This window comes from Narcine bancroftii, chromosome 1 (genome assembly GCF_036971445.1).
Source record: "Narcine bancroftii isolate sNarBan1 chromosome 1, sNarBan1.hap1, whole genome shotgun sequence".
Taxonomy (NCBI): domain Eukaryota; kingdom Metazoa; phylum Chordata; class Chondrichthyes; order Torpediniformes; family Narcinidae; genus Narcine; species Narcine bancroftii.
This window is the reverse complement of record NC_091469.1, coordinates 4,867,017-4,883,893: the sequence shown is the minus strand read 5'-3', so window position 1 is coordinate 4,883,893 and position 16,877 is coordinate 4,867,017. Positions and strand designations below refer to the sequence as shown.

Sequence of the window (16,877 nt, the reverse complement as noted above, 5' to 3'; positions counted from 1 at the left end):
TTTCAGCCTTGATTACACCCAGTAATTATCCTGCCGCAGGCACTCTCTCAGCAGAGAGTTCCAACGATTCTCATCATTCTTGTGTGAAGAAATTTAATGACCAACCCCCAACGTCTCAATGTGTCCCTAGTTATAGATCTTCTGGGTAAGGAATTAAAGCTCTCATCATCCAAACAATCCTCTTGGGTTACATTTCAATAAGGTGCCCTAGCCAATATTTTATACATTAATAAATGTTTATTATTCAATCAAATTAATCAGAAACATTATCTGGTTATTATTGTATTTTAGGTTATCACCTTGTTAGGCACACATTTCCAGAATTACAACAATGAAAAGTACCAACTTAGTTATGGAGTGCTTTGAGATATCCTGAGATCATGAAATAAAAATACTTTTAGCTGGTCACTTCATTCAATATAAAACATTAGTGAATAAAATTAGTTGTTAGTTGATATTTGGTTTCAATCTCTGCCTATGGTCTCTTCCAGATTTGCTGCCAAATTGATTGCTGGTGTATTGGATTTTAAATCCATGATTGACAAGTAAGTGCAAAATGTTACTTCATCATTGTCCTGAGGAAAACTGGAAAAAAAGACAATGGAGAATATTAATTTCCTTTTTCCTAGTAAAATATTTCAAAGGTTTCACCCAACCTTAAATCAGATTTTAAAATTGACACTAAGCTACAAGTAGAGATATTGAGAGGACTGACAGGCAGGATTTAAGAAGCATTTTAAAAGAGCAGAAGGAGCTGGAAAAGCATACAGATGAGACAAGGTATGTTATCAATAGTAGAGGAATTTAGAGTCTGGGGTGCAAAAATTATGAGGCTGTAGGCATTTCAGTGTTTAAAAAGGAGTGCGGTTAGAAAAGACTTTGAAACCAGCATAAGAATTTGAAGTTCTTACCACACCACACTGTCTTGTACCTAATATTTAATAAATAAAGGCTTTCCTCTTGTTCCTGTTCTCAGTGAGACCCTTCCTGTGGAGAGTCTGGGAAGGAGCCCACTCTGCATGAACCAGTACTACCAGATTCTATCATCCTGCAGGATCCCAGGTTCTAAAAGTGATTCTTTTGTCAACTATTCCCTGACTAAAAAACCCACCCACATAACAATTGTGCACAACTTCCAGGTAGGTTTCTGTAGCCGTTTCTAAAGGATTTTCCTTTCTCTTTACCCATGCTCCTCTCTTCTCTTGCAATCCCATTGTCTAATTCACCTTGTATTCTGCTTGCCCCATGATAAAATAATATTGGATGTTCATAAATGAAAGTAATCGATCTCTGTTATTTTTATTATGAACCCAGATGTGGGTCAAGAAAGCACCAAAACGCTGAACAAATTCGGGCCAGTTTCATTGATCTTTATCATTTGTCATAAATACTTAATAGCACATCAGTCTGCCGTCAATCATCAGCGAACTGATGGGAAATATTATCAGCAGTGCTTTCAATAACTTGATCATTATGCTTCATTTGGGTTTTGTTGGCCCACTTGTCTCCAGACCTTTATGCCTTTGATTCAAATGGCCAAAATGGAAAATCCCAGAAGCCAGAGGTATTGGGTATCGTATGACTCAGTGTGGCATCAAGGAACCCTGTAAAACTTATCACTGGGCTAACTCTTCATTGATTTGATACTTGTGTAAACGACGATATAAAACTGATAAAAGCTGGAAAAGTTTAGCTGGGCAGGCAGCACCTGTTAAAAAAATCATTAACATTTCAGATTGTAGCCCCTTTATCAGAACGTCATCTGATATTTCCAGTATTTTCTGGTTTTTTTTTAAAATTTCTGTCATCTGTGGCTTTTTGATTTCCATAAAATATGTTTGTCATTGGTAGGGATCCTTGTTACAATAAGGGCACCGAGATGCTACCATCCTTGGCTAATTCATCAATGGCTTAACCTCCTTCATTGGCCCAGAAATTAAGATAATCACTGATCAGTAAACTAGCATGCATGCAGAAAGACTAAGGTCACCATTGGCCTAATTGGCTGTTGCAATATTTGCAATGGACCAGACATTGTCTTCAATTGTTCTTTCTTCCCTCAGCCAGTGAAGTCCACATCTGTGCAATTCTAGTGGGGTATTGGAAAAGTCACTCCTTTGTAAACGGAAGTGGAGATACTGACTCCTTTTTTTACCCTAGATTGGGATGCTGAGGCCAACTCAAACCCATTTTGTCATTGCACTGAATCTTGGCTTGTTCTACTCTCTGAGCTTAAGTTAATGATGTCCATCTGTATTTTGCAGTTCTTTGAGCTCTTTGTTTACAACAGTGATGGCAGCCCCTTAACTGTGGACCAGCTTTACATGCAATTGGAGAAGATCTGGCATTCTTCACTTCAAACAAACAAAGAGCCAATTGGGATCCTTACAACAGACCATCGAAACAGCTGGGCTCATGCATACAACACACTAATCAAAGGTTGGTCTCCAGAAATTGATGAATAAGGAAAAGGGGCAACTTGACCCCACCCACCTGTACAGGCATCACATTTGGGGAGATAAAGAATGAGAGGCAACTCGTGAGTAAAGTACCCAGGAGTAATAAGATTGATGAAGACTGAGGAAAAGGTGAGTATTAAACAAGTGGTGGAGAATGTTGCTGAGAGAAAGGGAGGCAGAGATCCAGGGATAAAGTATCTGAGATTGAACTGGGGACAAAACTCGAGAAGCTTATAAGGAAAACATACGGATAGAGATTGTTGAAGACTCAGAAGTAAAGCTAAAGAGAATCTGAATAGAGTCAAATGGCAGTTTTATCTGGGAACCAGGACGTTTTAAAAGTGGGCATTCCCATTTTCTGAATGCGTAAGTTACATTGCAACATGTGAATTATTGCCATGCCTCAATTTAAAAAAAAAAAATTATAATTATGCTGAGTGATGATTGGATCTGGTCCTTAGACATAAGCAGCTCTCCTGTTCTCATGGTTTAAAAAAAATCTATTACATCATTCAAAGAAAAGCAAGAGATTGTTTCCTGGTCCACATTTACCTACTTAAAAGTGCTGATTGTCTAGTACGACATTGAGCATTGATTGCTCATTTCCATTGTCACATCAGTGACTATAATTCAAAGCATGTTATTGAATGTAAACATCTTTGGAGCATATGAGGTTGTCAAAGGGGCTATACAAATTCAAAAGTATTTAAAAAAAAAAAAAAAAATTTCCAGAATATAACTCTGAGATCCATCCAGATCTATTTTTCATCCAAAGTCCATGCATGCTCATACACTTGAAATTTGTTTGATATGGATCAGGAAGAGAATGGAGGGGACACTGCCAGTTACAATACTTCAGTCAGAAGCTTGGTGTAGATGGGCCAGTAGTGCATGCAACTTGCCAAGGATTCTTTGATGCCACCTCTCAAACTCACCATTTTCAATGCTAAGAAAGCCAATGGGACTAGGTGTATGAGACCTACCCAACTCATCACCTGCAAGTTCCCTTACAAATCAAATGCCACCATGACTTGGAAATGCATGACTTTTTCCACTTTGGTGGGTCAATGTTGGTCGTGCAGCAGTGCTTACACTGTTGTGTAAGAATTTGAAATGACTGGGAACTCTTGAGTCTCCTATGCATTTGAATCCAGTGATAGTTTATTATCTGTATTTTATGGTAATGGAATACATTGGATCATTATTAGCATAATCAAATTTAACTTTCTGCAATGCATGCTGCTCAGGATTTTAAAGTTGTGTTAATTGTTTCTGTTTTCCTCTGGCCCTCTACAGACAAGGTTAACAAAGAGTCTGTGAAATGCATTCAAAGGAGTATTTTCACCATCTGCCTGGATGCTCCGGTGCCAAAGGTGTCGGATGATCTCTACATGAGTCACATTGCGGCACAGATGTTGCATGGCGGAGGTAGTCGGTGGAATAGTGGCAACAGATGGTTTGACAAAACCCTGCAGGTGTGTGAGGGGCTGGCAGACTGTTACCTGACTGGTAGGCATTCATCAGGTCAAGGTCTGTCCTCACATAATTCGCATACTGGTTTATTTTTGAAGGTTATGTGTATGGATGCACTCATGTATCTATAAGCATATTGGTCTGCGACTGCACTTGTATGTGAGCAGTTTGTAACTGTGTGCGGGAGGCGTGTCTTTTGCAGTGTACATCTCACGTACTAAATTTTATAGCTGCTCTATGGATGATTTTCCTTCCAATTATTTTAAAGGGCTTTAAAGCTTTTTGCCCACACTTTCAAGGTATTTTTATTGTTTTCTGAATCCTTCAATTGCTATGGAAACACCAGCCTCAGGGTTGGGTGGGGGAAAAGTTGTGGGGTGAGAAGGGGAGGAAGATTCCAGATGATGGTCCAAAGGACCTCTTCCCTCCTGTTTGGAATCTTGTTCATTTATTCCTCTTTTTCTACTCCACACAGTTATTTGCTTTGTCTCCCTGCAGTTCAATAATCAACAGCCCCTCTGTTTTCAGGTGTATCAATACATTTTGGGGGGGGGGGAAGGGAGAGGAAACACTCAAGATTGTTGCTATTTTGTACTGGTTGGAGATCCACAATCAGAAGCCTCAATCTTGATACCATTTGTGGCACTTCTCTTCACCACAGAGGTACTCCTGATGAGGCTGATCCTGCCTTCAACAAAATTCAGCCAAGCTCACAGAGATCATTCAACATGATTCAAAGGGAATTATTGCTGATTTTTTTCTCCTTTTTGTAATAATCCAGTGCCAAAAAAAACTAGCTAATTTCATCATCTCCATCATTGACACATTAAGAGCATCCCTCTAACAATTATACTCTCTTTTTGGGGATTTTCTATAGTTCATCGTGGGAGAAGATGGATCTTGCGGTTTGGTCTATGAGCATTCATCGTCAGAAGGCCTCCCATTGTTGCTTTATTGGATCATGTCTTTGAGTATTGTAAGAGTCGATTTGGGAAGAAGGTGAGGTGGGGGTTGGTTGATGGGACTACATGATGAGGGAACAGGTCTGAATGGGTACTTTCCAGTATTTGGGTGGGAGTGATATTGGATGGATCTCTCACCTTTTTACATTTGTTCCTTTTGTTTTTCTACCCTCCCCACCAGAGCCTGAGCAGATGCTGACCACTAATATTATAGAACCTTGCAGTACACAAGGAGGCCATTCTTTGAAAGAGCTACCCATTTGTTTGTAACTCTGATCTGCTGTGCCAATGTCCAAAAATTCTAATGTAGAACCATAGAACACTATAAGCACAGAAAATAAGCCATTTGGCTTTCTAGTCTGTGCCAAATGTATTGAGAGCATCCTATGCACCTGTATGAATCCCTGGCTTGGAAGCTGTATCACCATAAGACCCTGCAAAGGATAGAGATGTCAGAGGAAAAGATCATTGGGGAACCTCTTCCTAGCACTCGATGTAGGCAGAAGCAATAAAGATTGTGAAAGACTCCACACATCCCACATGTAAACTGTTCTCCCTTCTACCATCTAGCAGTAGGTACCAAAGCACTTGGGCCTTGCGTCCAAAGTGGGAAACAGCTCCCCCCCCCCCCCCCCCCCCCCCCCCCCACCACAAGCCACTCCAGTACAGATGTAGATAGTGTGCCATGGACTTTCAGTGTGTATGTCTTAATACCTTAATATTTTAATGTGTTAACTGCTTTCCTAACTTGTATCTATGTAAATATGCTCCGTGGTCCTGGAGAAACTCTATCTCATCCTACCATGCGAGAATGGTATGAATGATAAATAAAGTTGAATTGAATTGAAATATTATTCTGCTAGTCCCAGTGACCTGCACCCAGTCCATAACCCTCCAGACCTTTCCCATCCATGTATCTATCGAATTTATTCTTAAAACTTAAGACTGAGCCTGCATGTATCAAGTCAGATGGCAGCTTGTTTCACACTCCCACCACTCTCTGAGTGAAGAGGTTTCCCCCTAAACCTTTCCCTTTCACCCCAAAGCCATTTCCTCTCTTATTTATCTCTTCTAATCTTGTGGAAAGAGCCTACTCAAAATTACTCTGTCCATACCCCTCATTATTTTGTAAACCTCTATCAAATCTAACCCTCTTTCTTCTATGCTCCAAGGAATAAAGTCCTAACCTGTTTAATCATTCCCTGTGACTCTACTCCTGAAGTCCTGGAAAAATCCTGGTAAATCTTCTCTGCACTCTTTCAATTTTACTGATATCCTTCCAGTAGTTTAGCAACCAGAATTACACACAATACTCCAAATTTGGCCTCACCAAAATCTTGTACAACCTCAACATAACATACCAACTCCTATACTCAATACTTTGATTTATGGAGGCCAAAATGCCAAAAGCTTTCTACACCACTCTGTCTACCTGCGACGCCATTTTCAGGGAATTATGTATCTGAATTTCCAGATCCTTTTGTTCCTCCACACTCCTCAGTGCCCTACCATTTACTGTGTATGTCCTACCTTGATTGTCCTTTCAAAGTGCAATACCTCACACTAAATTAAATTCCATTTTTTCTGTTGGTCCAGATCCCTTCAATTTTAGTGTCATCAGCAAACTTGATGTTTCAATTTACCACATTATCATCCAAACCATTGATAATAGACAACAAACAACAATGGTCCCAGCACCGATCCTGAGGCACAGCCCTCCAGTCTGAGAACAATCATCCACTAACACTCTGTGTCTTCTCCCATTCAGCCAATTTTAATCCAGTTTACAACCTCTCTATGGATGCCAATGTCTGAAGTAACCTCCCATATGGGATCTTGTCAAAGGCCTTACTAAAGTCTATGTAGTCAACATCCACAGCCTTGCATCTACTTTCTTAGTAACCTCCTCGAAAACTCTTAAGATTGATTTAAACATGACCTATCATGCACAAAGCCTTGCTGATTTATCCTTCATCAGCCCTTGTCTGTCCAAATATTTGTAAATCCGATCTCTCAGAACACCCTCCAATAATTTACCTACTATTGATGTCAGGCTCAACAGCCTGTAATTTCCTGGTTTACTTTTGGAACCTTTTTAAACAACAGAACAAAATGAACTATCTCCAATCCTCCGGCACCTCACCCTTGGCTAAGGACATTTTAAATATTTCTGGCAGGGCCCCTGCAATTTCTAACTAGTCTCCCTCAAGGTCCAAGAGAATGGGTGATTTATCTACCTTTATTCACTGTAAGGCAGCAAGCACCTCCTCCTCATTAATCTCTATATGTTCCATGCCACTATTGCTTGTTTCCCCTCCTTCCTTTTACACTACACCAGTTTCCTGAGTAAATACTGATGCAAAAAAAAAGTTTAAGATCTCTCCCATTTCATGAGGCTCCATCCATAAGACGACCACTCTGATCTTGTGGATCTATTTTGTTCCTTACTATCCTTTTCACTGTTATCATACTTGTAGAAACCCTTCAAGTTTACCTTCACTTTATCTGTCAAAGCAACCTAATTTCCTCCTTAAGTATTTTCTTACATTTTCTATATAGTACCTCATTTGCTCCTTGTTGCCTATACCTTCTATACACTTCTCTTCTTAACCAGATCACTAATATCCCTTGAAAACCAAGATTCCCTATGCCTGTTAACTTTGCCTTTAATCCAGCTAGGTCCCCATTAAAAACAGGGGAAAGCAGACAATTCAGTCTTTTTGAAATGTGTAATTTAAAGTCAGCACTTGTTCACTGTCTCCTGCTGCTTCGTGGTTTAATTAAAATTCTGCACTCTCAAAATTTCACCTTGAAGGCCTTCTGCTTACTGAACACATCTTTGCAGAAAACAACTTATCCCAATCAGTTTTCCTACATCCTTTCTCATTTCCACAAAATTGGCCTTTCTCCAATTTAGAATCTCAATTTGAGGACCAGACCTATCCTTATCCCAAAATGTTTCCCTACACATACTTCTCTCTGGTTTCCTAATAGGAGATCAAATATTGCATCCTCTCTCATTGGTACCTCTATATATTAATTTAGAAAACTTTCCTGAATACATTTGACAAACTCCAAGCCATCCAGCCCTTTTGTAGTATGTTTGGCATCTGTCTCAGCGTTTCTACTTCCTGTGCTCACTTAAAACTCACAGAAGCCTTTTATTTATTCTTTACAGTAAATACAATGGGACATCCCTTTTCCTATGATCTTGCACCATTAACTCAATTGAACATATTTTCTTACAATGTGTCAAACCCGTTCATATGTGGGTTCCTTAAACAATGCACCCACGGTGTTTGGGAGCCCTCACAGGCAAGTACAGCAGGATCCTAGATTGGTCCTTTCCCACAGAGCCAAGCTTCAGTGAGTTCAGCAGCATTCACTGTGGGCATCTCCTTGTTCTGGAAGATCAACAAAATCAGGCTCCGTTTTCCATGTCCCCTCGAAACTCACCAGGGTCCATTTCCATCTTTCAACTTGCCAAATTTGTGGAATAGTTTATTATGCTACTGAGCAATATCTTAAAAGTGAATTTAAAGTGTTGGATTACTAATAGGAGTAATATCCAATAGACTTGGAAAAACTCCATGTCTGCAATCCCAAGGGTGCTGGACTATCAGTTTTACTTCAGTGCCATATCTGAGATTATAGATAATATAATGATTATCAGTATTCGTTTAATCTTAAGACATCCCAAAGGTCTGTACAGCCAACAGAATGTTTTTTTTTTAAAATGTAGTTGCTGTTGTCATATAGTCAATGCCACAGCTAACTTGTGTGCAGCTAGGTCCCCACTAAAAACAGGGGAAAGCAGACAATTCAGTCTTTTTGAAATGTGTAATTTAGAGTCAGTACTTGTTCACTGTCTTCCTGCTGTTTTGTGATTTAATTAAAACATCTGTGTTCAAAATGCTGTTTTAATCCTTGGTTCCCTTGCCTGTTAACTGAGAGTCTTGTATAAGATGAGTCCTTTTACCTTTGTAAGGCAAAGCTGGAAGGAATCCAATAAGACCAATGTAGAGAAAGGAGGAGAAAGCGAAAATAAAAGACAACTACCAATAAATGCACTACCTGGTAGTCAAACGTGGAACAAAATTATTTGAAAGAAAAACAATGTTTTTTTTTAAAAAGTAGATAAGTAAGGGGGAAGAGAATTAGAAGGATATGCAAGGTTGGAGAAGGATTGGATGGAGCTGAGCTCAATACTCAGCGTTTAATATTATCGTTCCTCAGGCTGGTGGAGAAGCTCTCTCTGGGACTCAACACCCTTCTCTGTAACTTTCTACAGATCACAGTCCGTATGGGTCAATAACACAATGTCAAGTACTGTCACGCTGAGCACTGTCACACCTCAAGGCTGTGTGCTCATCCCGTTCCTGTTCACGCTATCACGCTACTGGCCCACAACTGAATCACTAGATCAAGCTCCAACAGTGTCAAGTTTTCAGATAACACAACAGTAGTTGGCCTCATAGCAACAACGAGTTGCACTACAAAGGAGGAAAATCTTATGCAATAGCGTAAGAGTAACAACCCGTGTTTCAACGTGGACAAGACAAAGGTGATGATCATGGAGTTCAGGAGATCCAGGAATAGCTATCCTCTACTAAACATCAACAACTCCTTAGTAGAGAGTGGAGAGCCCTAATTCCTTGGAGTTCACTTAACTAGTGACCTATTGTGGACACACATCTTCTCACTTGTCAAGAAGGTGCAACAACGACTGCACTTCCTGAGAAGACTGAAGCGGGCAAGGCTACTGGCTACCATTTTGTCAACCTTCTATAGGAGCTCTTTCGAGAACGTTTGGTCGGCTGCATCACAGCGTGGTACGGTAACTTAATAGAAATGGATTGGAGGTCAATCCACAGAACCAATAGTGGTAGAGAGGATCCCTGGAGTCTCCCTTCTTTCTCTCCAAACCCCCCCCCCCCCCCCCCCCCCCCAAATCACTCCCATCAAAATGATCTACCAAGATCGTTGTCTGAAGAGGATGTGCAAAATCATTAAGGACCCCTTCCACCCTGCAAACAACATCTTTCAGCTGATTTCCATTAGGAAAGAGATATAGGAGTATCAGAGCCAGCACCACCAGGCTAAGGAACATCATCTTCCCACGGGCAGTGAGAATGCTGAACAACCAAAGGAAATGCTCACACTAACCATCTGTGACTCTTGTATTCATGAATCTATTTATTTGTATAGATGAAATACTTGTCTCGCATTTGTGTTGTTTGTCTTTACGTGTCGTCTGGTTGTACACCTGCATGTTTTGCACCAAGGACAGGAGAGTGCTGTTTTGTCAGGTTGTACTTGTACAACCTTGGTGCCTGCCACATTGACCACCGCCAATGGGCTGATAACGCCTCAAACCGTGCATCTTGGCGCCTCACAGTTTGGCGGGCAGCAGCCTCCTTTGAAGAAGACCGCAGAGCCCACCTCACTGACAAAAGGCAAAGGAGGAAAAACCCAACACCCAACCCCAACCAACCAATTTTCCCTTGCAACCGCTGCAATCGTGTCTGCCTGTCCCGCATCGGACTGGTCAGCCACAAACGAGCCTGCAGCTGACGTGGACTTTTTACCCCCTCCATAAATCTTCGTCCGCGAAGCCAAGCCAAAGATACTTGTACAATCAGATGACATACTTGTCTTGACAATGGTGAATTTACAATGTAGATACCACAAACCTTGCAGAGATGAATGCTTAGTGTCTTTTATAAATTCTAGCCACAGCTCTGAAATGGTTCGCTCTCCTATGATTCCACTGCCCATGCCTCGGAAGCTCCGCTTCAGTATCACACCTGATGTCAAGAGGGACATTGAGAAGGCAAAGCAGAACCTCAACATGTGAGAGCTTTCTTTAGTTCTTAGTATGGTTATGGATGTCGCTGGCAAGGTTAGCATTTATTTTTCCATCCTCTAGATGTGCTTGAAAATGATGGAAGGCTGCTTTCTTGAACTGGTCCAATTCTGAAAAGTCTTGAGGAAGAGAATTTGAGAATTTTAACCAAATAATGATTATTTCCAAGACCGAATAGTTGGTTATTTGGACAGAAACATTGTAAGATGCACACTGTCACTTGCGATCATTCTTGTAACAAGCTTCATAAACCAGCTCAGTATACAGTCCAATTTTTTTTTCCTCATCTTGCCTCCAAAGTGGCTGCTTGGCTTTGGGGTGTGATGATGCTACAGTTGGCTTTTGGATATGTGGAGTAAGGGTGGGGGGAGAATTCTATCAGTGTTTCTTTCTCCTTCTGATATTCAACAACCCCTACTGGAATACATACACAGGTTAGTAAAAACAGGATTTGGTCCAATTGCAATAAAGACCTTATGGAAAAAGAGCAGGAGTAAACAAATTACCTTTCATTCTCATTCTGCTAATCTACAATAAGATTACTCAACTTTTACATCAATTGCACTTTCCCACTCTCCACCCATGTCTCTTTATTCTTTCAGTACTTGATAGTGCATCAGTCTTAAATGTCATCACTATGGAGCATATTGGGGCCTCTAAAGTACAGAATTCCATGGATGCATAACTTCCCAAATTCCAGCAGTTAATTTTTTTTTTAAGGGCACAGTAACAGGCCCTTAACCCCGCACCACCCAAATACACCCATGTATTAATCCTGTGTGTCTTTTACAAAATATCTGACCAATTAAGATAATTTTTCAAAGAAGTTTGTACAATTCAATGAGGTCACCTCTTTCTAAATTGCAGGGAATTGTAGACCCATTCTCCTCGATCTTCTCTTTCCCAGGAATTAATCAACTGCATCTTTGTTGCAGTTTCTCTTGGATAAGGAGACCAAAGTTCATCAGGTACAGACCCACGAAACTAGTGTATAGGTGCAGAAGACTTTTCCAACTTCTTTGCAGTAAAGACAAATCTATTATGTGCTTTCCTGTACTTGCATCCTTGCACGAGGCCCCAGATCCCTCTGAATATCACTATTTCCCAGTTTCTCACCATTTAAAAATATTTCAGTTTTCAAACCAAAATGATTGATGTTTCATTTTCCCACATTATACTGCACCTGCTTTCTGCACATTCACTTGTTCTGTCTACATTCCTTCCATTTTCCTGAGGGCTTTTCGCACCTTGCTCATTATCAGCAAATGTAGAGACATTATACTTGATGCTGACATGTAAATCATTGATATAGATGGTAAATCACTGAGGTACAAACATTCTAGTAATTCTATCTCATTATCAGGAAAAAAAATCCTGTTTCTTTTTGCTATTTTTTTCTCCCATTAACTAATTTTTAAAATGTCCCCTACATTTGGAACAGCCTACCATAGCATTAATTGGCCTTGCAAGTGAAGTGCTGCTGCAGTTGGGAGATATAGTTGCATTCTGACATTGGTGAACACTGTTGGAGGGGTTAGAGAGGATGCTGGGTTATGTTGAGGGCAATGAGGTTGATGGTCATTTTCTTTTCTCACTAGGATGGTGCGTGATGTGGATATAAAATGCTTTGTGTTCCAGCATTTTGGGAAAGATTTTGTGAAATCCCAGAAGTTGAGCCCAGATGCATTTATCCAGGTCACTTTGCAGCTGGCTTATTACAGGTGTGTGAAACATCACCTCTGATCTACTGTGATCAATGTTCCTTGTATATCCAAGGGTGAATTAAAGCATTTGTTTCATCATGCCTGTCCTCGTTCTTCTCAAATACCCTTTAAAATTTACCACTAAAATCTGCTTCCACCATCCTTTCAGACATTTTATTCCAGATCATGGCAACATGCTGCATATCTTTTTTTTAAAATACTTGTTATATTATTATCCTCTGGTTTTTGGTACCCTTATTGATTTTCTTACCATTGACTTTCCTGCTAAAAACAGCTATCAAAATTCCTAATTTTTAAAAATATTTACAATCTTCCCTTAACCTTTGCAGCTCTGTGGAGAACAAACCAAGATTCTGTAGTCCACATTACTGAACTCTCATTACCATTCCAGTGAATCTTCTCTGCCCCTTTCCCAAGCCACAAAGAGTATCCTTGAATGATGCCCAGAAATACAAGTCTCTTGCTAATTTACAATTTGTAAAAAAAAAAATGAACACAATTTTCTTGAGTTCTCATGCATTGCATTCAAAGCCTCAAATTATAAAACTCAGAATTCTATATGCTGCTTAAAAATGTTTTAAAAGCTAGCGGATATTCAGCCTCTGACTTGCAGCTGTGCCCATTTTTTTTGTGTGTCAACCCATTACATTCCTAGTGAATAGTGACACGTCAACAATGATGGCAGTGGAGCACCCTGGTGGTGCAGTATTGCAAAGGTAAGTGGTTAGGTTTTGTTAGATATTTCATTCTGTAGGTCTCTGGCACTTTGTAACACTATTATTTTCATGTATCAGCCCATGGATTGCATCACGTTTTGAGTTACAGTTGTTACAAGATCAAACCAGCAACCACAAAGAAGGCATATCACACAGGTGTAAAGATGAACAATTACTTTATTAACAAAAATTCACCTTCAAACTTTAATTCAAAATTCCCCCCCTCCTTCCCCCCCCCCCCCCACTGGTTACTATGGAAATTTCTATAAGCGTAAAACTAATAAATTCCCCAGCCTAAATATAACATGTGTAATTAAAGTCTAAGTTATATTTCTAACCAGCCCAATGGAAAATCTTAGACACAAAACTTCAATCTCAACCGAAGCAAAGATCATAAACAAAATTCAGTTTGTTTGGTAAACTGAAGCCAAAAGATCTTTGAGAGAGAGAGAAGCTGTCTTCTTGTGTTGCTTGCAGAGAGAGAGGAACAATGGCTTGGTCCGGATCCTTCTGGCTGCCTTTGGAATGTTCTCCCTTTTTAAATGCCCAACATTCTAAACTGCCTCCCAGACAATGACTCTGCTTGGGCCTCCTTCCACTTCAGTGGTGGTTTGTCTTCCAAGTCCAGAAATTTCTAGATCATTTTCTGCACATGCCCAGTCCGTCTCCCACTCTCTTAGCAGTCCACCTTCACTTTGGCTCTCTCAGGCAAACTGTCACTTTCCAACACAAAACCACCAACACATAGGCCAATACAAAACACAACTCTGTAACACATTCCCCTCTCTTGTGAAGGATGGAGCAGTTCAAATGGTCACACCTAGATAGGAAACGTTTAGAGGCATGTGAGCCAAACTCCAGCAAATAGGACTTCCTTGGTTAGCATGGACTGGTTGAGCCGAAGACTGTTGTGCAACTCTGGGAAATAAGAGGAGATAGAAATTCAACCACATCGTCGTTGTCCTTTGTGATTTGATTTTGTCCTTGATCCCCCATTAATTTGTTTTACCAGGGCTACTTGATGCCATTTGTCAGAGTGTTGCCTTGAAATCAGATGATCACATGGGCTTATCTTGCCTTTGGAATTCAGATTGCATCATGTTTTGTGTAACATCTCCATCGGGCACACAAAACTCAAAACGGTCAACCAGTTTACCTATCTCGGCTGCACCATTTCATAGGATGCAAGGATCGACAACGAGATAGAGAACAGACTCGCCAAGGCAAATAGCGCCTTTGGAAGACTACACAAAAGTCTGGAAAAACAACCAACTGAAAAACCTCACAAAGATTAGCGTATTCAGAGCCGTTGTCATACCCACGCTCCTGTTCGGCTCCGAATCATGGGTCCTCTACTGGCATCACCTACGGCTCCTAGAACGCTTCCACCAGCGCTGTCTCCGCTCCATCCTCAACATTCATTGGAGCGACTTCATCACCAACATCGAAGTACTCAAGATGGCAGAGGCCGACAGCATCGAATCCACGCTGCTGAAGATCCAACTGCGTTGGGTAGGTCACGTCTCCAGAATGGAGGACCATCGCCTTCCCAAGATCGTGTTATATGGCGAGCTCTCCACTGGCCACCGAGACAGAGGTGCACCAAAGAAGAGGTACAAGGACTGCCTAAAGAAATCTCTTGGTGCCTGCCACATTGAGCACCGCCAGTGGGCTGATATCGCCTCAAACCGTTCATCTTGGCGCCTCACAGTTCGGCGGGCAGGAATCTCCTTTGAAGAAGACCGCAGAGCCCACCTCACTGACAAAAGACAAAGGAGGAAAAACCCAACACCCAACCCCAACCCACCAATTTTCCCCTGCAACCGCTGCAACCATGTCTGCCTGTCCCGCATCGGACTTGTCAGCCACAAACGAGCCTGCAGCTGACGTGGACATTACCCCTCCATAAATCTTCGTCCACGAAGCCAAGCCAAAGAATTCCACATAATAGTACAGTTGAAGATGCCTTCCGTCACATGGCTGCTGATTGAATATGGGCTATGTGGTGATTAGTTGTGAATCGGAAATAACTGGGCAATTTTCCAAATATTAAACTGTAGCGACGCACATTCCTCATGGAAAACCAACCCCGCTTGTATCACCACTTGGCGGGGCAGCCATGGGGAAATGGCGTCATCAGAGCTTTCTCTCTGACTCCAGCATCCCTTCCAGTGCACCCCCTGGGCAGCGATTATGATGTCACAATGCACCAGGTGACTGAGCTCATGCTGCCCTTAAAAGGGCATGCTGAATTTGAATAAAATCAGTCGTTAACGACCCTCAACGTGGTGGCTGTTTCTTTCACTGCTCACATCGCCACAGTGGTGACCCCCAACGTGCCCAGATGTTTTTCTGGACTCAAAACACCATGGATTCAGCAGAGGTTAACGGTCTCCATCAAGCTTCACCCCTTTTGGACCCGCCAACTGAGTACATGGTTCGGGCCAGCAGCGGAAGCACAATTTCAACTCCGCAACATCTCCTAAGATGCCACGTTGTTCTATCCTGTTGTGAGCGTTCTGGACCAAGATACGGCAGCGAGGGTGAACGACATCATCCACCACCCCCCAGCAAAGGGCTTCCAGGCTCCTTCAACTAGATGGGCTCGGGGACCGCAGACCAAAGGCGCTGATGGAAGAAATGCTGGCCCTAGCAGAAGACCACAAGCCTTGTTTTCTCTTCCGTCAGATATTCCTGGAACAGATGCTGGAGGACATCCAGCTGCTCCTCACAGATGAAGATTTCTCGAACCCGAGGAGAGCAGCAGCCCGTGCGAATGCCCTCTGGCGCACGAAGAGGGAGAACGAGACAGCCCTCAACCAGGTGGCACGACCAGGAGCCAGCCAACCACAAGCCGTTCCCAAGACCAAGCCAGGGGATGGCCAGTCGACCTGGTGTTTCTATCACGAGCACAGAGGAGCACAAGCCCATAAGTGCCACCAGCCCTGCGGGTTTCAGGGAAACTAACAGACCAGCCGCCGTTGATGGCTGCGATCGATGGCTGGCCACATGAACAGCTTCCTTCATGTGATGGACAGATCCACCGGCCGCCGATTCCTGGTGGACAAGGGGCTGAGCTCAGTGTCCTCCCCCCCACCCCAACGCATTAGAGACTCTCACCAGATCTCGAGGTCCAACCCTGCAGGCGGCCAACGGCTCCACCATCAAGACCTACGGGACCCACAGGGCACAGGTCCAGATCAGGAAGGAGAAGTTTCACGTCCTAGCTTCCGTGGGCACCGTGCTGTTAGGGGCCAACTTCCTCAGAGCTCACGGCCAAATGGTTGTCATGAAGGGCAAAAGGCTGGTCAACGCCCGAATGTTCCACACCACCTGACTAGACACAGCAGAAGCCCACAGGCCCAAAATCACCGCCATAGCTGCCACCAGGGACGAGTTCGACGAGATCATGAATTCCCCACCATCTTAGAGCCACGGTTCAACACTGTCCTGCCTCGGCATGGGGTCTTCTACCACACAGGGCCCCCCACTGCATGCTAGACCCAGACGGCTTCAGCCTGAGAAGCTCCAGCAGGCAAAGGAGTTCTCCAGGAAATTGGAATTGTCCAGCACTCGGACAACGCCTGGGCATCTCCACTCCATATGGTCCCGAAATTGTCCGGGGGCTGGAGACCATGTGAGGACTACTGTTGGTTGAATGATGCAACCGCTCCCGA

General features: G+C 42.4%; 1 protein-coding gene across 1 annotated transcript in view; it reads left to right on the top strand.

Moving 5' to 3' along the window:
* crata (carnitine O-acetyltransferase a) overlaps positions 1 to 16,877 on the top strand; it is a 37,730-nt gene that overhangs the window by 11,502 nt on the left and 9,351 nt on the right. The window contains 8 exon segments of the mRNA XM_069919597.1: positions 492 to 545; positions 977 to 1,139; positions 2,265 to 2,439; positions 3,756 to 3,934; positions 4,810 to 4,864; positions 4,867 to 4,911; positions 10,630 to 10,747; positions 12,359 to 12,481. Coding sequence (XP_069775698.1) covers positions 492 to 545; positions 977 to 1,139; positions 2,265 to 2,439; positions 3,756 to 3,934; positions 4,810 to 4,864; positions 4,867 to 4,911; positions 10,630 to 10,747; positions 12,359 to 12,481 — 912 coding nt within the window.